This window comes from Chelonia mydas, chromosome 2 (assembly GCF_015237465.2).
Source record: "Chelonia mydas isolate rCheMyd1 chromosome 2, rCheMyd1.pri.v2, whole genome shotgun sequence".
NCBI classification, from domain to species: Eukaryota; Metazoa; Chordata; order Testudines; family Cheloniidae; genus Chelonia; species Chelonia mydas.
In genome coordinates, this window is record NC_057850.1 from 174,724,534 (window position 1) to 174,745,380 (window position 20,847).

Consider the following 20,847-nt stretch of genomic DNA (forward strand, 5'->3'; position numbering starts at 1 on the left):
GATGAACTAACTTCTGTTCCTGGAATTCTTTAAAGTATTGAATCAATGTATTTATCAACCCTTGCAGTTTAAAAGGATATGCCTGATATGCAGAAAAAAAGTTTCTCTGTCTGACAGGGATAATAATGCTTACCTCATTTGTAAAATTCCTTGATCTACTGATAAGAAGCGCTATGAAAATGCAACCGAAGAGCCATTCAGTCGGTTTGAAGCTGGTTTTTAAAATACAAAACAAAACAAACAAACTGGTCATTGAATAGTCAAATAATGTGTGTTCAACTGTTAAACCTTTAAATCAGTGTGATGTCATATTACTTGAAGATGAGATGGAAAACCATGAGGCAGCTTGGGTAGCATGGATAGGAATCCTGAAATACTGGAGATATGATCATTAGCATAGCTTTAAGGTGAAATATCTATTGACAAATATCCTTTTGAAAAAAATTTCTATCAATATAATTTAAACCTCAACAGCTTCATAGTGTTGTTTCTCTCCTGATTTAAGGTAATTTTTGAAATGCACACATCACTTGTATCTGATCCAATACCACCAAACTTAAGTAGATTATGACTAGGATCAGTGGAAAACTGTATGTGTGTATGTATTTTTACTGGCAATAAATCTTCTATTCCATTTTTTTCTCATTTCATAAAATTTGTAGCATCTACTCTTTGTGCAAAAACCTTATTTTCTGTGATTGCTGACTAGTAACAACTAAAGGTCTGAATCAGTTTAGACAAATACAATTCTTTCCGTGCCCTGAAAATCTACAGTAGCTCCATGGCTTATGGATTACGGATAAGCATAGATGAGTTTATATATCCTGTTTTCTCTGATACACAAATTCAAGCCATGCTTATCTACTGGAGGAAGAGCCCATATAAATAAACCCCGCTCACCCTGTGGACCTGATTCTACAAAGGTTTTCATAACTGTCTTCAGCTACTGTACATCAAATGGTTTTACTTAAAGAATTTTGTATCCCTGTATGACCCCAGAACTGAGTTGGGGGCATCTTTATCAGTCTAATTAAGAAAAGATTGTAATGCGAGGGGGTGGAGGGGAAGGAAGGGAAATAAAAGCTGTGATAGACGGTAAGTGAAATATTCTTTATTGTTCACCATATTCTTCTTCCCAAAATCTTTGTGCCATCAATTGCTTTAGATTTTGAAGAAACGAATCTTTAGCTCATGGTCTCTAATACTTTGTCTGACTAGCCATCTGTTCTGATATCAGCTAAGGATTTGATGAATATCTACAGAAATTTTTGTCTGACATTTTGCTCTCTTGACATGGAGTGTCATCAGTTGTCCAAAATAGTACTTACGCACATGTTGAGATATCTAGGAACTTCTTGAGCATGTACACTGAAAACCTGTGTACAGTTGTGTATAAGTATAACACGTGATGGCAGTGCCATTGGTCAGTGCCACACAGATACTAAGCTTGAAAGAACATGCTATAATGTCAAGCATTCTGTAAGTTGCACCTGTATGGGAGGAACCTTATTAGTCAATGTGGAGATTATTTTTGTAAGTTGGTCAAGTTCCACTGCTCTTTGAATGTGACACATCTGAATAGCAGGGGAAGGAACCTACCTGCTAGGGAGTAGAAGCAAGAGAGGAGCCTGGGGCTAGGAATGGAGCTGACTAGAGTGGGAGTATGCAGTGGTGTTGTAGCTGTGTCAGGCCCAGGATATTAGAGAGACAAGGTGGGTGAGTTAATATCTCTTTATTGGACCAACTTCTGTTGGTGAGGGAGACAAGCTTTCAAGCTTACACAGAGCTCTCCTTCAGGTCAAAAAGAGCTCTGTGTAAGGTTGAAAGCTTGTCTCCCTCACCAACAGAAGTTGGTCCAATAAAAAGATATTATCTCACCAACCTTGTCTCTCTAGAGCGGGAGTGGTGTTTGTTGGGGTTTAGCATCAGGGTGGTAATGTTTGCTTGATTGGGAAGGAAAAAAAAAGGTGGTAATGGAGAATGTGATGCAAAAGCAACCTTTCTGTTGGCTGTTTTGAAGAATTAAATGTGGCTATTTAGGGTTAACGTTCTAAGCTTTAGCCTTGTCTAAAAAATAAAATATTTCTAAACTTATCCTGATAACTATTATAATAATGGCACATTTTATTTGTGCCATGGTGTGCGCTGCAGCATGACTTCAGAATTGTGGCAGGCTATTGTATGTGAATACTGAGAGAACCCCACAGTGCAATTTGAATCTAGTCACAGCACATCTGAAATAGCCATGGCCATATCCATTTAAGCTATTTATTTCTAGTGGTTTCTTTCATATGGAATAAAATAGATACCTGCAAATTGAGCAGTCTTTATCACATCCGTGTTTGAGAAACAGCATGTTCTTGGAGAATCCAACTCTGTGCTCAAATCAAGAACTGGTGATTTCCAAGTCTGACTCTGCCAGTGACTCATGGTTTTTGGGCAAGTCACTATAGCTCTTTTCCTCAGTTTCCCCAAATAAAATGGAGATACTTTCTGTACCTCATGTAGGTCAGAACTAAGGTTTGTATAGCACTTTGAACAATACTACGTAAGTACTGAGTATTTGCTGTTTGACTGCAATAATTATACTTAGCACTCATTCACACATCTCAAAGCCACTTAAGAGCATATTTTCTATTTTACAGATGGGAAAACTAAGGCACAGAACAGTAAATGACTTGTCACCATGAGTTAGTGGCAAAGCTAGAAACAAAATGCGGTCTCTTGTTTCCGAGTTTGGTATCATACCCATTGTACCATGCTGTAGTTCTAGAGGCAGGGACAAGAGACATTTATATGCCAGAACGTACGCTATTGTGCATAGTGATACAGTGAATTGGTAAGAAAATACTTTATCCAAAACGTGGAACTCTGTCATAGTGGACTTAAGTTTTAGATGTGTATGGCTAGTAGATTCTGCATCATGCTGCCCTATTAATTGTGAGTTTACTTTGAAAGTAGGTTTTTAATCCCATTTAACCTAGAAACTTCCGAAATACTGTTGTTTAAACTCTTCAATTTCTTTAATTTTAGCAAGATGAATATCATATGGTTCATCTAGTATGTACTTCACGGACCCCCCCAAGTTCTCCAAAACCAAGCACCAGTTCTGTGTGTCATGGAGCATCGACATCCAGCAGCAGCTCAGTGAGTTGTTTTTTGAGATATGGAGTGGAGATTCTCATTTGATCATGGTCTTTTTTGTCAGCACTTCCCATTAGTTTTTAAAACCTGGTAGCAATACAATGAAAGTGCAAAATATTGTGTAAAAACAACCTTATGTAAACTGTTTTGTACAGTTAAACTCAAAGGCAGTGCTTCAAATATTAAAATTGTAATAGAAAAAAACATGAACCCTGTTCTGGTAACTGTAACAATGCTGAAATCTCTGTAGTCTTCATTAGAAGATGAAATTTGTGACTTCAAAACTGCTATGTATTTTATATTTAAAAAATCCTTCCCTGGAGCCTGAAAGTGGGGGTTTTCTTAACTGTATTTGGCTGTGATAGAATAGCAGGTAAAAATGGTTCTAAGAGTCGTCTTTTCCTTCATTATGGTGAGCCTCCTGCCTCCTCTCCTTAGGTGGGAATGTGACTCTTTTCCAGGAGGGTTGAGGGTTAGCTGGGACATATGCACATGTCACCTGTGTTCTGTTGATTGACTATCAGTAAGCAAAAACAGCACTTTGGCAGTGACCAGCTGTCTGATTTATTCTCACCTCACTGGAAGGCCAAGTTTGTCCCCTCTTTGACACACCTGCACTAGACAGCGTACAGATTGGGACTTCCTCATGTAGCTGAATACCTTAAGCCAACCTCTGGGCAATACTTGAGTGCAATGAATTTTTCAGAGGGATTTTGTAAATATTTCTTTTCAAAAAGTCTAGGTTTATATTATAGTTTTTGAAATAATTGGCTTCCACTCTTATTGCTTTGCTTTATAAGCTACCTGTATGCTTGTCTGCAGAGTAATTATTTTAAATCATGTTAGTACACAGTGCCAGATTCCTAATCTAGTAGAAAAAGTATCCATCAGAAAGCAGAGGGACTTTATCCATCATTCTTTCTTTCTTCCGTTCTTCAGTTGTCACTCTAGTAGGTAAAACTATCTCTTGCATGCTTTTTGTTGCGGACAGATGGGGTTGCACAGATGTTTGTTTCCATACTGACATCTGTGGCATGTTGACCTTGTTCTAATTTCTGTTCTTCAGAGCTAGTTTAGTTTGGATGGGTTTTTCTAATATTTAAACACTGTACTTTAAAAGCTAATATTAGGAGTTGGAGTTTATGAAAGTTAATATAATTATGTACGTATTAGCCAAATTCTAGTCCAGGAGGCTGGTTATACTAGAAAACTTGCCACCCTGCATTCTGATCTTCATTTCTGAAAGTGTCAGGGTGACTGGCTGGCCTGCTGTAATTAATTAGTTGCTTCCCAGCCTGAGAGGGCAGGAATAAGGGGTCAGGTGATAGCTTAATGGACAGCTGGGCCTCATAAGAGGACAGAGAGAGATCACTCTGGTGTAGAATCACAGGGAGCAGGCAGGCTCCTGTGGAAGGCTCTGAGTTAGCATCTGTGGAAGATTGCATACTCCAGGGAACTTGGGGGCCAACTGCTCTATCCTAGAGCCAGAAGGTCTTTCAGAAGTAGCCCTGGAAGGGGCTAGGAACTAGAGCCCAGGGAGCAGGCTGAAGAGAATCCCCCAAATGGTAAAAGAATCTTCTTCTTCGTTGGCTCTCTTCAGTTGGACTTTTGATACCCCAGAAGGGTTTACACTTGTTTGTGACTTTGCCAGAGGGCTAAGCCACATCACTAGAACTCATGGTCAGCAGATAGAGCCCCCGCTTGGGGGAAGCTAGCCTCCGGCTCCACCCCTTCCACCCATGTCTCCCCCGCTCCCCCAACAGGAGCATCAAGCCTCCCTCCCCCCACCCAGAGGAGCCCCGAGTATCTTCCCCTTCCCCTCCCTCCCCCCTCCAGCTGGAGAAGTTCTGGGCTGGCCGGAGGCCTGAGCGCACCCTCCCCTCGGCTGGAGAAGCCAGCCCCCCACTTGCCTGGAGGAGTCCTGGGCCCGCCACGCCTCCCCTCCCCTCCCCTTCCCCAGACCCCAAGCTGCTCGGGAAAAGCTGCAGCATCTCTTCCTGAAGAAGAACCAGAGCTTTAGATATGCCCCATTCAGATTTCGGGGCGGCTGAGGAGGCAGTATGTGCTACTCAGCTTCCTGGGTTCATCAGCAGTCTCTCTGGAGTCCAGGGAGATTACTGATGAACCCAGGAAGTTGAATAGCAGATACTGCTTTCTCAGCCGCCCTGGAACCTGAATGGGGCATAATAAAGCAAAAACTTCCCCCACCAAATCTGCAGCTGGGCATCAGCATCAGTGCTCCACTGGCCTGTTATACCTGCCACCCATGCCAGAACTGACTGGTGTCTTTGTGTGGAGTTAGTGAGGTGTCTGCAGGAAGGAAATTGAGGCAGAGAACTCCTACAGTGCCCTGCTCAGCCATCAGGGGGCACTTAAAGGACAGGCATGACCTGCAAAATTGGGTTGTGCAATTGTTTTTAAACAATGAGAGACACTGACAACAACTACTTCTGTTAGTGATGTCCGCTAGTTTCTCCTTTCGCTGTTAAACATTTGATTAGAATCGTTAAGTGCTGATTTATTATGAGCCAGGCCAAACAAAAAAAAGCGCTCATTACCCATCATCTCCCATTTAATTTTTTTTTCTTTGGGAGCTGCTGGATGCTGAGCATTTTTGTAAACCTGGCTTCCTACTTCTGTGCCTGGATGGGCAGTTGCATGCTTTTTTTGAAAATCTGGCCTACTGATGGCTCCTATTTTTAAAAGGAGAAAGTTTCTTGTTGCATTGTATACACCATATATAATTAATGAGACTTCAGACAGCACACTTAAGAACATGCCTTTAATGCAAATATAGAAATACTGAGTCCCTCATAAGTATGGTGAAAATATTAAAGGAAACTATTTTATTTTAAGAATTCAGAACATTCTGGATCGACAACTCCGTCACCCACAAGCCAAGAATCTTTATCTACGTCTATAAACTCTAGCTCAGATGGAGTGAGGCATCGTAACCTTCCACAAGCACAAAGCAATCCTGTGCAAAGTCACCAGTTCCCATATTTAATGCAAGGGTAAGTGAATTTGAAGTAATCCTCAAAATCATGTTATAGTGCTGTTTAAAATATATATTTTTTGCTGTAGATACCTCCTTTTCACTTTTTAGGTTTTTAGTTGAAATTATGATTACTCCATAGTCTATGATGGAATGACTTGTAATTAATATTATGATTTTCAGAATTCCTGTAATCAATCTTATGTATTTTCTTTGTTTATCTAAGAGTAAGTCCCTGGGTAAGCATTATCAATGCTGCCTTCCATGCTATTTCCTTTTCTGTCCTGCCCTCGTATACTTTGCCTCTTCTGCTGATGCTCTCTTACTTTTGGGTGGTGTGACTGATATCCCCTTTGTGGTTGAAACACAAGCAAATAAATCCACTAAGCATCCGCTGATGTTTTTTCCTCATTGCTGGTATTTTAATCAACAAGATTACCTAACGTTAAATTCATACAAGAACAATGTTGACTCTTAATTTTTTTATGGCATACACACATCCAGAAAAGCAGTTTGACACCTCGCTCCTGGTCCACATTGGATTGAACTGTAGAAGTAATTCACAAGTATCCTGGATAATAGATATAAGAGGCTGTCTTGTATTGGTGTGCAACATAACCTAACAGACTATTTGCAGGTTCTGCTAGGAAGAAAAAGATCTGCTTTGTTATTTGGTAGGAAAATTTATGTATTATGTTGCACTGTGAACATTTATTCCTTGGGTAAATAGTGACACACTTGCCTTTGAAGAAACTGGATCAGGCTAGCTTGACTGTCAGGGAAACTGCTCAATATAGAGCAATAAGCTCATTCTCAAGGTAACTTGTGGTATGTTCATCATACATAGGGGATTGTCTTATAAATCTTTTTTTTTTGGACGAGGGGAGGAGTCTGTGGGAAGGTTGGATAAATTCAGCTTTTCACATGAACTTGCCATACAGAGCATAAACATTTCACCAGCGTGCAATCTAAATAAATGATGAACTGGATCATTTGTCCCTCTCACCTGCAGACTGACACTGAAGTCCTTATACCAAAGTCCAGGTGACTTGGAATGCTTACACCTAGAGGCATGGCTAAGGGGTCAGTCAAAGTGAACTGTAAAAAGTTATTTGATGTTTTCTCTAAAGAATAATTTAATGGAACATTGTCAAGTTGATCCATATTTTTAAAAAAATCTTTAGCTGTGGGTTACTGGACACCAGACCCACTAATTGCTGAGGGATTATTCCATGCCAGTACCAATCCTATCTGCTGTCTTTTTGCAGACAGAAGCCCTCTTCATGACCCTCTTAATGTCTTGAGCTACTTTGCAGCCGTTAGCCCCTCTGTTTTTTTACTAGAGAGAGCAGAGTCTAAGATTGTACATTGATTGATTACAGTTCTGAGTGACAGGAAGGATGATGATGTCCACAGTGACTGAGGGAGGAGGGACTGAGGAAGGTGAGAGCGGTTAAAAGCTCTGTTCTATCCCTTTTGTGGATGCCAAGCATCAGCTTATATTCATGTCAGGAAGACAGGCAGAGATGTTAGTTTGGACAGAAGGAGAGCGAAGAGGGAGATCTGCGTCATCAGCATAGATAACTATGTACATGTAGCAGTAGCATGTTATCAAAGACCGGTTACGATTAGGCTAGGCCCTCTCACCTATAATCCCTTATTTCTGTGGCTCTGTAGTCACAAAATAAATTGACAATAAAATAGTCATATTGCTCTTTAATAATTCAAAACAACTGGTTTAGGTAAATGGAGCAACATATCTTTAAAAATAAGAGTACCCTGTACACTTATTACAAAAGGACTATGTTGGAAATCTTAAGATTTCTTACCAGTTGCTTACTTAAAATGAGACTGTTTGGTTTCTTGAATAAACAATATTTTGCTCCACTGCAAAATCCCCTTCCAAACTATGCAGACACAAACTACATGGACAACACAATGGTCATCTTTCAGACACACACAGACAGGCCAAGGAAATCCAACTTAGAAATAAAGTGCGTTCTGATGTTTATCATAGTAGGACACGAGCAGCCTGTTACAAAACTTACTAAGAAATCCAAATTCTTCCCAAAGAAAAGAATCTTTCTAGTTTCATTCATCTGAGGCACACCCTCTCTTTGAAGCCATTCTCAGCCTAAGTGATGGAGTTCAGATTATGTCCGCACCGTGCTGCAGTTTGGACTACAGGGATGTGAATTGCAGTGTCGTCCCCCCCAACCCACCCTCCCACCCAAGTGCTGTGCTGTAACTGCCCATGTGAATGGTGTTGACATAAACATGGGGCAGTTACAGTGGGTGTGTGCTGCAGTTTGCACTCCTGCAGTCTGAAGTGTAGGGCTATGTAGACAAACCCCCAGATAATGTGTGTAAGTTTAGGTAGGGGTGTGGCTTTTTCAAAGCAACTTTTGAGGTTAGGTCAGGAATGTGTAAATAGTTACACATCTTGCATCCTCTCCCTTTGCAACTTGCTTTCCTGGTTTGTAGGGATTTTATATGATGGGAGAAAACTCCCATCTTGTACAGAAATTTTTTTTCCAAAAAGCAAAATATAGAATATATACAAAAGGACCAGAGGAGATAATTTTAAATTTGTCATTTTGATATCCAAGCACGTTAGAAGATTAGAGGTGACACTGACAACATTGGGGAGGTGGTTTTGCTTCCTGTTAGTTTGGGGAGGAGACAGTTTGGCTGAATAATGTAGGAGACGAAATGGTGTGGGGGAGGCTGGGGAACCCCATAAATCTGAGCCAAAGGATACTGTATAGATGTGCACCCCCGGTGTAGAAAAGGATTGTCAAACTCCTTGCTAGTGTGATGTATTTAACTGGCCTTCATGATGCTCGGACTCTGCAAAGTGTAAAAATGACCTGGTGCATTGCTGTCTTAGTCTGAAACAGCTCTGCAAGTTGTGAACTGAACCAATTTACTGCAATGAGGTTTGAGCTCTGAAGACAGTGACAGCAGCAGGAATCACATTGCCAAATAACTTTAGGCACACATTTGCATGTGCAAATGGTTAAATAAACAGAAGGCAGATAAATGCTCTCTACCATTTTACTTCAATTGATAATACTGACTATCACAGTTAGTTAACTAAAAATTGAGTTGCTGTATAAGGATCACATACTGTTTGTGCTAACCTTCCATTGCCACTTTGAAGTTAACCTGTTGAGGCTGATATATTGCCCGAACCTATGGATAATAAATAATTCAGCAGTCTCCACAAAACAAGTTTTAACAGCTCTGTGGTAGAACCCCCTTATATCCAGGACAACCATTGCTGCTCACCAATTGCTTCAACCGAAATGAAATATTGGGAAGATAGTGGGTATTTGCAAAACATAATTATCCTTCCCAAACCACTGTTAACCAAATACCATGTTCTGAATAAAAGAGTTACACAGGGCTCGAAAAATATTTGATGATGTAGCCGAAGACTAAACCTACTAGCCAGAGTGAAAACTACCTGTGCCATTTCCCCACCAAAGGTATTCCTATTGCCACATACTCATTCCCGCACCAGTAAATCAACAGTGCCACTCCTCTATGCACCATTCACTAATCTTATTCTCCCCTGCAAAAAATATACCTTTTCCAAAACCTTATTCCCAGACATAGCTCATTTAGTACATTTTGGGTTTTTCCTTTACACCCAAAATTTAAACCTGGGTCCCTCCAAACTAATGAATTCTGGGCTCTCTTCCCACCCTCAACCACTTAAGAAGTATTGGGCTTCTTGTCTCTTTGGAGGGATGTTCTGAGGCTGCGGTCACTCTTGGGTATGCTGGTGCTCCTTGGCCTCATACAACTCCATTCTTCTGTGGCTGCTTCTGTTCTGCTTGCTTTTCCTCTGCTGTGGGAATAGCAGCAGAGGCAGTTCCAGCTTGTTCTGCTCTGCTTTCATGCTCTTCCACTGCTTCCAAACTCCTGGACTACTCTGCTTCCTGCCTCTTCTCCCTTCCATTCTGAGGGAAAAATGGAAGCTTCTCATGCTCCCTCTTTTCCTCTCCCTTCCAGAGAGAATGCACTAATTCTTTACTTGGGAGGGACTGTCACTTTTTTGGTTAAATATTGTTTTTCCATTCTGCCATGCAGCGTATTTGAGTTCTAAGCATTGCCCATGTATTTTCCCCAAATGTCCCTGTTGATAGCTTTCAAATGTGTTGGCTGTGTACTTATTTTTATACTAGCATCTGCTGAGTTTTCCAAGTATATCAAATATAGCTTGACAAGTTAGCACTGCAGAGTGCTTCTCTGAAGCCAAGATTTCTTCGAGTGATAAGAAATGAGAAACTCAGTGGGCCTCCAAGTTTGACATTATTAGGTATGAAAGTGCATCTTGCCTCTCAGAAAATGTAGTCTCCAGTAATCAATAGTAAAGCATGCAAATTGTTTTGGTGTGAGAGAAGCAGAAATAGCTTAGGACACTGTATTATTAAAGTCTCTAGTAGTTTTGGCTTAACTGTGACCATCTTCTTTTTCTGTTCCTTCCTCTCCCTTCAAGATTTTTTTTTTTTTAAGACTGTCATAAATTTTTGAATGTGGTATGAAGTGGAGTGTCAAATTCCAAACACCACTTCCAAGCAGCACCGCTGTGGGGGAGGAAAAAAAGATTATTTTTTTTACAACTGTAAATAAGCTTGGTTTCTTGGAATGTGCTCCAGATCACAAAAATGAAGAACTTGCTAGAGTAAATTCAGAGCTTATTACTGGAGAGTGGAGCACAACTAAAAGAAAACTAAACTATACCAAATATTAAAAAAAAGGGACTTGCTAAACTCCTACAAATTGTCTCAGCATAATACCAAGGAAGCACTGATATCCAGGGGTTCAATTGAGGAGCCATACATGAACTATACATAGAAAACGATGGGGTCGAAATTAGCTGTTACCTCTCAAAGAGATCTTGGAGTCATTGTGGATAATTCTCTGAAAATATCCACTCAATGTGCAGCGGCAGCCAAAAAAACGAACGGAATGCTGGGAATAATTAAGACAGGGATAGATAATAGGACCGAAAATATCATGTTGCTTCTATATAAATCCATGGTACGCCCACATCTTGAATACTGTGTGCAGATGTGGTCGCCTCATCTCAAAAAAGATATATTTATTGGAATTGGAAAAGGTTCAGAAAAGGACAACAAAAATGATTAGGGATATGGAACGGCTTCTGTATGAGGAGAGATTAATAAGACTGGGACTTTTCAGCTTGGAAAAGAGACTGCTAAGGGGAGATATGATTGAAGTCTAAAAAATCATGACTTGTGTAGAGAAAGTAGATAAGGAAGTGTTGATTTACTACTTCTCATAACACAAGAACTAGGGGTCACCAAATGAAATTAATAGGCAGCAGGTTTAAAACAAATAAAACAAAGTATTTCTTCACACAACACACAGTCTACCTGTGGAGCTCCTTGCCAGAGGATGTTGTGAAAGCCAAGACCATAACTAGGTTCCAAAAAGAACTCGATAAATTCACGGAGGATAGGTCCGTCAATGGCTGTTAGCCAGGATGGGCAGGGATGATGTCCCTAGCCTCTGTTTGCCAGAAGCTGGGAATGAACCACAGGGGATGGATCACTTGATGATTACCTGTTCTGTTCATTCCCTCTGGGGCACCTGGCACTGGCCACTGTCAGAAGATGGGATACTGGGCTGGATGGACCTTTGGTCTGATACTGTAGGGCCGTTCTTCTGAAGAAGGGGGGAGTAATGACACTCTCCCAAGTTTACTTCCTGTGCCAAACTCATCCCACTTGGGATTTCAAAAGGAGACGCCACTCTGTACATTTTCATAGTATGATCATTTCTCTTCTTTCTTGAGTGCTTTGGGCAGTGAACAAAGATGAAAAATTCCTTCAAAAATATTGATAGCTTATGCTCCTTTCAGAAATATGGTTTTCATTTATTTGCATTCTCAGTGGACACAACCTTAAAAATGTGGAACTTATCTTTGCGTTCATAAAGGTAAATATTTACTTTACCCTTAAATGACAGCTTATTTGTCAGGACACAAGATGACATCCTTAGAAAAAAGTACTGATTTGCTAAGCCATTGTCACAGGCCCAACTTGACCCTGCTGATGTCACAAAGCCTGCCAGTTCAATTTCTGGAATTTATAAAGAAACAAAAAAGCTATTTTCAGTTTTGTGTGAATGTTAATTCGGTTAATGGGAACATTTGTATATATTTCTGATCTCTGTGCAGTATTTGCTTTTTGTTGTTCACTCTGGGTAAATTAGATAATAGCGTAAAGAACTTGATACAATTCTATCAGATGGTCTATGTGGTAGGATGAGGGAATTGCATGATGACTTGCGCTCAGATTAACAGCAAATCAGTTCACACGGGTACCCTCCCTCTCATATCAGGGAAGAAAAATGTTTTTAGCATCTTCCACTCCTCCTTCCTCTCATTTGACTTTCCTTGCCTATCTGAATACCTGGGTGGGCTAGTGAGATCTCTTGGTGTAACACTTTTCCAACCAGTGATCTACCCAGGACAGAATTGTAGCCTGCCGTATATTTGCGGTATTTTCTACTGTTGCTAACTGCAATATGAATAAACTTTTTAAAACTATTGCTTTATGCTATAATACTGTCCTGAAAAATCGATTGAAAGATGCCATAAGAAACCCCAGAGTTTTTTGGGAAGACTTTGGAATCTAGGAGTTTCCATTTAGGAGTTTATTTTTTGCATATGAATTTAATGCATGGGAAAGGTTCCCTAGGGCAGTGGTTTCCAAACTTTTTGAATCGCGCACCCCCAAGGCCAGCTCTAGGGAAGCAAAAAAAAAAAAAAGAGAGAGATTTGCCGCCGGTGTGCCACCTGAGACGGAGCAGGGAGAGCCGAGGTGCCACCGAAGAATCGAAGGTCCAGGAGCGCTCCTCCTGCTGCGCACCCACAAGGATGGTATTGCTCACACCCCACTTTGGAGACCGCTGCCCTAGGGAACAAAGTTCTTTTATCCACCAAAGAGACTGCATGAGCAGTGTTAGAGTAAGGTTACCCACCATGCTCGTCCAGCATCTTGCAACCAGGATGCAAAGGGGCCACCTCTGGGGGTGAGAGGGTAGCTTGCTTTCTATGTCCAGTCAATCCTTGCTGATTCGGTGGTTGTGAATGGTGATATTTCTATCATTGCTTCCAAAAGAGAAAGCTATAATAGAGTTAAAGTACATTTTAATCAATTCCCTGCCATTGCAGGGGCCTTGGATATTTGCGCACCTCAGTCCCTTTTGTTTTCTGCCTGTGGCACGTAACAGTATCACTGTAATACTTTGGTCTAATTTCAGTTGTTGGGTTTAGTGTGCATGTGGTGTTGGTGGACTGTCATATGCAGGAGCTCAGGATATATGATCTCGTAGTCCTTTCTGGCTTTAAACACTGATAGTTCCTTGCATTGCCTGTAGTAGTGGGTTCTGAACATGTGAAGTCTTCTGGGGCAGATAATCCCTCCCTATAATATATACACAATGTTTGATCAGCAGCTCTGATTTAAGAAGTTTTTCTAATAATGAAATAACTAACAATGATTATTTGGCCATAAACCCCATTAGTCAATGTAGGTAATGATAGAGTTTCTAGATGCAACAAATGTTTTTTAGAATGGAAATAATGGTACATTCAAATGAGGATTGATCACATAATTGTGGTGACCTTTTATCTCTGACAAAGAGCTCTTCATTTTGCACAGTAATGGATGATGGAATCAGGTATTTATCCAAAGGATGTCTTCACAATTTTATTGATATTGAATTGTCTCATGGAGCACATGAAGAAAAAAGTACCCAGTGTAATCTATATTTTAGAATAATAAATGCATTTGTAATTATTAATAGCCAAAGTCTGAATGGTGGTTGTTTTGGTTTTTTTTGCTTTTAATTCACTGTAGCAACATAGGCAACCAGTTTCCAGGTCAAGGTGTTTCTACTGGATTTCCAATGTACCCTGCATTCAGCCCATTACAGATGATATGGTGGCAACAAATGTATGCACGTCAGTACTACATGCAATAGTAAGTTATTTCATGTATCGTCTTAGTACACCTACCACGATGACAACCTGCCATAAAAAAACTAGATAGCTGCTGTTTGTGTGACTGAAATGTCTGTGCCTTGCCTTTTTTATTAATCTGGTTTTACTGTTTTATACTTAATTTGGCTATTAAATTAAAAATGACTTAGCCTGCTTCTAAAAATGTATTCCTTTTAAAGTTTTATGATTGAGAGTGGAATTCTTCTGTTTGTTTGAAAGTATCTTTATTAACATTCACCTTTGGAATTGTTGTGATACAAACATTAGACTCGTTGGGCTCTTGTACTGCCCAGGCAACACTTCTGTGAGATGGGGTTAGCTATTAAAAGGCTCAAATCACAATTATCAGTAAAAAATTTTTATCTTCAAGTAGAGGTTAGCAAGACCCAGAAAAAATCTCTCGTGCCAAGTAAAATGGATTCCGTTGGTTTTTAAGCCAAAAAGCAAGGGAAGTAGCCCTGTTGCATGTCAGTGCATCATGCTGAATGAGAATTTGGGTCCCAGAGGTAGATCATCTCCTCTCTCCCACCTTACTCAGTTGGCGGTGGGGCTTGGAACATTATGGCGACAGCACACAACTGCTGACTGAGGGGTAATGCCACGTGTCACTCTAATAATCTCTGCTACTGAGTGCATGGAGTGGGCATAGTCTTTGTCCAACAGAAGCAGTGTCCTCAGCTGGGAAGAGGGTTATAATAAAGGCCAAATCTCCCCTACTTTCACCTTGTTGTGTCCAGATACTGCAGCTTTGATTCTGTACTAGATCACACAATCATCTGAGACCCTGGTGAAGACCTACTTATTACCGGATAACAAAAAGGTTCTTAAAGATGAAATTTTGTATTTTCCAAACTTTGATGTTTTACTCAAAAAGTAAAGAGCTTTTACTTAAACTAATGCTGTGTGTCTCTTTCTGGAGGAAGAGGGAAAATTTAGTTGAATTAATTTTGGGGTTTTTTTGCTTGTATGTATCTAAATTTATTGCAGAATGTTTATATTTGGTATAAAATGAAGGGAAAAGATGAGTGAGAGCTGCCAGGTCTCTGTACAGAGGTACTATCGAAAGAAGAGGAATTTGGCATATATTTTATATACTGTAGTTAAGATCTCAAGTTTCGTAGGTGCTTCAGCTGGCATTTTTCTCTATACAAAAGAGCTGGAAGGAAGCTTTGGTTTAAATATTACTTCTGAGACAAAGCTGGCTTTTCAGAAAACATATTTTTAAATTTCAGTCAAGCTGCAGTTTCAGCCCAGGCGACATCCAGCACTGAGTCAGTCAGATCAGCCGTCGCGCAGCCTGTAAATTCAGAGCATGTTCCTGCAAATGAGCCCCCAGCAGTGCCAAACGTAGCAGCACAGGAGAACAGGCCTGTAAACCAGAATGTTCAAATGAATGCACAAGGAGGTCCAGTGGTGAATGAGGAGGACTTCAATCGAGACTGGTTAGACTGGATGTACACGTTCTCTAGAGCAGCTATTCTCCTCAGCATTGTATACTTTTATTCTTCCTTCAGTCGGTTTGTCATGGTGATGGGAGCCATGCTACTGGTTTATTTGTGAGTAAAAAATATTCAGTTATGAATAGCTAGCTGTAGTTTGATTATCAGTGTATGACTATCATTGTAAGTTAACTTTTAAAGGTGTGAAATTGGATCACTTTACAGAATTCCAACTTAAACGTGAACTCTAAAGAATTTGTAAAAGAGAAGAATTAACGATAATCATTAACAGGGCACATACAGAAACTTAGCTTTCAAACAGATGTTCAGATGTAGTCTCAAAATATAGAATTCTTGAGTTCTGGATTCTCTTTTTCCCTGTAAGAACTGACGGGCATCACACCTAGAACATGCTGCTTTTTGGGTATTGGTGATGTCAACTTATCAGCTGTTGCAGGGAAAATAGAGAATTATGGGAACAGAACTTGAGGTGAGTGAAGGAAGAATTGAATTTCATTCAGTTGATTTCCAAAGCATGTGTTTGCATTGGCATAAATTACATATTGTTATTGGTTGAAGATCTTAAAGGTGAACTGTACAGCTGAACTCAGTTTTGAATTAAGCACAGATATAATTACTAAATGCTCCCAGTAACTTGTATGGGCTCAGTGAAGACACTCCAGAATACAACATTCAGGGGCATTGTAGATACCGGAAAAGAAAAGCTTTACTATACAGATTTTTTTTTTTAAAATGGAAGCTACTGACTTTTGCTACCAAATTTCATTAACAATGACACTGAGGTTTAATGAATTTAAAAATACCATCTCAGCCAGGGTGAAGGCATTTAGTGTGATCTGGATGGAAGTGGAAAGTGCCAGAAATACTTTAATGATTACATAGCACATTCATCTTGGGCTACTTTCAAGAGGTAATTTTTAAGGAACTAAACTTGAAAAGATCTGCATTTAAGATTTTTGAATTCTCAACTTAAGATATGGTTGATTCTGCTACGTCATTGTGCTAACAGCTATTGATTAAATTTTCAGTCGGCTTTTCCCCCACAAGGATAGCCTTAATTATAATGACTTAAAACTGCCTGTCAGAAACATCATTAAAACTGAGTAGCTCATGAACAAAATATTCACTTGCACATTATATTGCACAAAATATTGTGGTGGTGGTTGCGGTTGTTGTTTTTATTTTGGACAGGCAAGTAGGAAAAAAAAAAACTGAGTAGAATTTTTCAGTGCTTACCTAAAATAACATAGGTATTAGCTGTTCTAAGAAGCATTTTATTCGATATTTGGGTTAACAGGGATCTGTTCAGTTAGTTTTGTTACTTAGAAATAATGCTCAGACTCCAGTATTCCCCCAACAGTCTAATCAAGATGAAGAATGGATTATCTGTTCTTAATCTGCAAGTAAGTTTACTGAGACTTGGTCATGTTGATAGCAGTTATTTTCCCATTGTAGAAATTTCATAAGCAAGTTTACAATTTAGAGAGACAAGGCTTTTAATTGTTCATTTTATTAAATAGACACCAAGCTGGATGGTTCCCCTTTAGGCAAGAGGGAGGCCAGCAACAGGCAGCCAATAACAATGCAGAAGTGAACCGTGATGAACAAAATGTAAATAACCCTGACCTTGAGGAGATGGTAGGTGAATGTCAACTTGGATGTTTCATGTTTTCCTGTATTCGCTCACCTTCAGATAATCTGTATTTATAACTGAATAGTAGTACAAAATTCAGCTTGAATCAGAAGGGAATGAGGATAGAAATGCACTTCGCTTTTTTTTTAACAAAAAAGTAACCTTAATATGTGGGATGGGCAGAAAGGAAATGAGTTTGTTTTTAAATGTTTAATGATTAAAGCCTTATTATGAAAAACCAGATCAATACTGCCCTCATCTTCGTCTGTAGTATTTAATAGAGAATTGCTAGTTATTTACTCCACTGTTGAATGGGTTGTATGTTTATGCTAGTAGATCCTTCACAGGGAATTGCCCTGTTAATAGGGTTACTTTATGTAGGAAAATATTTCCATTAATATATTCTGCCTCTTTATTAAAGCAATTAAACCATTTAGACAACTTCTGTTTTAAAAGGAGCGTCTTATGGATGATGGGATTGATGAAGAGAGTGGAGAAGATGCAGGTGAAGATGGCAATACAGAGCAGCATCCTGGATTCATGGCTTCAGCTTGGTCCTTCATCACCACCTTCTTCACATCGCTTATCCCTGAAGGACCTCCACAGGTTGGCAATTAGGCTCAAGAGGAACTGTGCCAGGCAGCATAAGCAGCTGTACATAGAAGAGAGAGCTGAATCTAGGGGGTATTTTAAATACAGTGCAATTTCAAAAGATTTATAATAACTTTTTGATCATGGTGTACAAAAATGTGTATTTTTTTCCCTTTTGGCTTTCTCATGCATATGAATATTTTAAGCACAAGTGGACTACTAATTTTTTTTTAAGTTCTTCTTTTTTCTAAAGAAGATTAAATGTAAAAATACTGGTCTTCCATGTTTTATCTTAATTTTAGTTGTACATTACACTGAGACAAGAAGTTTGTAGGTTGTGTGCACGATTATTCCTTTGAAGAGCTGTTAAAGTATAAATGTCAACAACGAAAACCTTTTTAAAAATGAGATTTATCCTCCTGGTAAATTTAACTTAACTGCGAGTCTTCCTAATAGTCTTAATCACTATATAAATCCTTGTCTGAGTTTTGGGTTTATGGCATCCCCAAAAGAATTATATTCGGACAAAGCATTACCTGCTAATGGTATGTTTTTTCTTACGCCATAAAGTACTAAACCTCTCATTTAAGAAGCTAGAAAGTTTAAATATCTTGAGGCTATATAGCCAGTTTCAATACATTTTGGGGTGATTTTCTTTTTTTGACAGCTCTTCAAAGAAAATTAACAGTGATAAAGTACATCATCAATGTTTGATACATACAGTACTTTTTTAAAAAAAAGATGTACTGGAAAACAGACATATGTAATTAGTTTTTTTAATAAAAACCAAGTTACAGTAACCCTTATGGATGCTTATTCCTGTAAATACAACCTTTTATCTTAAGTGCAAAAACCCTACATGTACACATCATTAAGGATGAGAACACATGAATCACAAAATTGAAATTATATGGTTACAACAGCCATATTGCACATAGTGAATAAAGGTATATATTTATAATGGCAGAGGTAATGTGGTAGATAGTTTATAATTTTATGATTCTGTACTTTTAAGCTATTTTTGTTTCTGCTATATTGAAATAATGTTTTGCATTCTTTTTGGGATAAAACTAAAGATCGTAAGTAGCCTTTAAATGAGAGAAATAATGCATTACACATCCGTGGCACAATCCCTTACTGTATGCACTAAAGTCAGGAAGTAACTCTTTCCTTACCCAATTAATAGTTGAACTACACAGTTAAATTTAACACTTTATTTTTGGATTCCCACAACTCATGTATGTTTTGTACTTGATTACTTCAGAAATGGCTGAACAGATGATGCTCACTTAATAATAAAATAAAATAAGGAATTCATATCTTGGCTCTCCCCAAACATGAAGTTTCAACCCAAAGGACAAAGTTAGGAGAATTTATGAACAAGTGAAAAACAAGGCTTTAAAATGGCCTGCCCTTATCAGTATTAACTATTGAAAGCTCTTCAGTAAGGAAGTATTTAAGCCTTAAAATAACTTTTATATTTATTTGGATTTATACAATACATAAAGTGCCTGTCTAAGGTTCAAGACCCTTCTGACATGTTAAAACCAGCCTAACTGATACAAACGAGTAAAAAGGAGCTGCCCGTAAACTAGAAAATAGCCAGCCATGAATATCAGCCCTCAGTACATAAATACCCATATGTTCTTAATGCTGTAGCATTTGTAATGCACTCTTAAAGGCTTCAAAATATTTCTCTTACTGCCTGTTGTAGAAATAATAGGTTGACTTTTAAGTAGGCTGTTTTGTTCCCTTGTTTTCAATGGGACAGAAGTCATAACTCCCTTTGGTTTACATCCTTGTTATGCAATAGCATAGAGGTGTCCAAACTCTCTACCCAAGCGATGGCTGCCTTGGCAAGTTGACAGGTACCTGAATCTCACCTAATGGATATAAAATTAATGTTTGCAAGCACACTGATCTTGAATACAATGATAGGACTCTCAGTGGCAACCCTAGACATTGTAGGACTAATTTGTGATAGCCTACAGCACTACATTACAGAGGCATCCAAATCTCCAGCTTGTACCCTCCTTACCTGTTGCCCCTGCAGTTAGTCTTCCCTGCTGTCTTACAAGCTCTGTCTAACATCTGCAGTGCTTACAACATGGTGGCATGCCAACAGTAGTAGCTGCTCCCTGCTTGGAGACCTTTTTCTTGCTGCAGCAAGCAAGTGCTGGCAGCTCTCTGCTGCTGACAGATGGGATTGAGAGGACCACTCCCACAGTGATTCTGGCCCTGTGCTAGTAATAGTGGCAGCCAGTACAGAAGAGTCCGTTTGATTGTAGCCGGACAAGCTAAGAAGAGATTTGAATGTGGGGAAGGTAAGAACACTGGAGACTGGCAAATGAAGCAGGAGAATCTGATGATGAGTGAGGTGGATCATGGAAAGGAGCAACTTTTTAGGGTTACATCCAGTTCCATATGTTTGGAGGAGTGGGATGGTCAGTCCTGAAGAAACCGTGCTCCTAGGAGCATATCTATCAGAACACTGATCCTTGAAACTCCTGCCCTTACTGGTTTCAGAGTAGCAGCCGTGTTAGTCTGTATTCGCAAAAAGAAAAGGAGTACCAGTGGCACCTTAGAGACTAACCAATTTATTTGAGCATAAGCTTTCGTGAGCTACAGCTCACTTCATCGGATGCATTCAGTGGGTTTTCCACTGAATGCATCCGATGAAGTGAGCTGTAGCTCACGAAAGCTTATGCTCAAATAAATTGGTTAGTCTCTAAGGTGTCACTGGTACTCCTTTTCTTTTTGCCCTTACTGGGTTTTGCGGGGAAAAGGAGGGGAGGAAGAAAAACTAACTTGGAGGGTGACAGGAGACAAGGGAGGGAAATAGATATGAGAGGGAAAATGAAAGCCAGAGGGGTACTGGAAAGAGGAGGAGGAGAGTTGGGAAAGAAGTGTGGAGAGCTAGAGGGAAGTGCACAAAGAAGGTAAAAGATGGGGAGCTGAGGGTGAGGTAAAGGGGAGGAAA

General features: G+C 39.5%; 1 protein-coding gene across 3 annotated transcripts in view; it reads left to right on the top strand.

Moving 5' to 3' along the window:
• The window catches only part of HERPUD2 (HERPUD family member 2), a 30,224-nt gene extending 11,557 nt beyond the window's left edge, over positions 1 to 18,667 (top strand). For 2 of the 3 annotated variants that reach the window (XM_007065884.4, XM_037890062.2), the window contains 6 exons: positions 3,034 to 3,147; positions 6,001 to 6,158; positions 14,041 to 14,163; positions 15,416 to 15,739; positions 17,164 to 17,281; positions 17,733 to 18,667. In XM_007065884.4, coding sequence (XP_007065946.1) covers positions 3,034 to 3,147; positions 6,001 to 6,158; positions 14,041 to 14,163; positions 15,416 to 15,739; positions 17,164 to 17,281; positions 17,733 to 17,894 — 999 coding nt within the window. In that variant the 3' untranslated portion in view covers positions 17,895 to 18,667. The remainder of the gene's footprint in view (positions 1 to 3,033; positions 3,148 to 6,000; positions 6,159 to 14,040; positions 14,164 to 15,415; positions 15,740 to 17,163; positions 17,282 to 17,732) is intronic. The other variant, XM_037890063.2, reaches the window with a different exon arrangement.
• Positions 18,668 to 20,847: the final 2,180 nt, after the last annotated feature.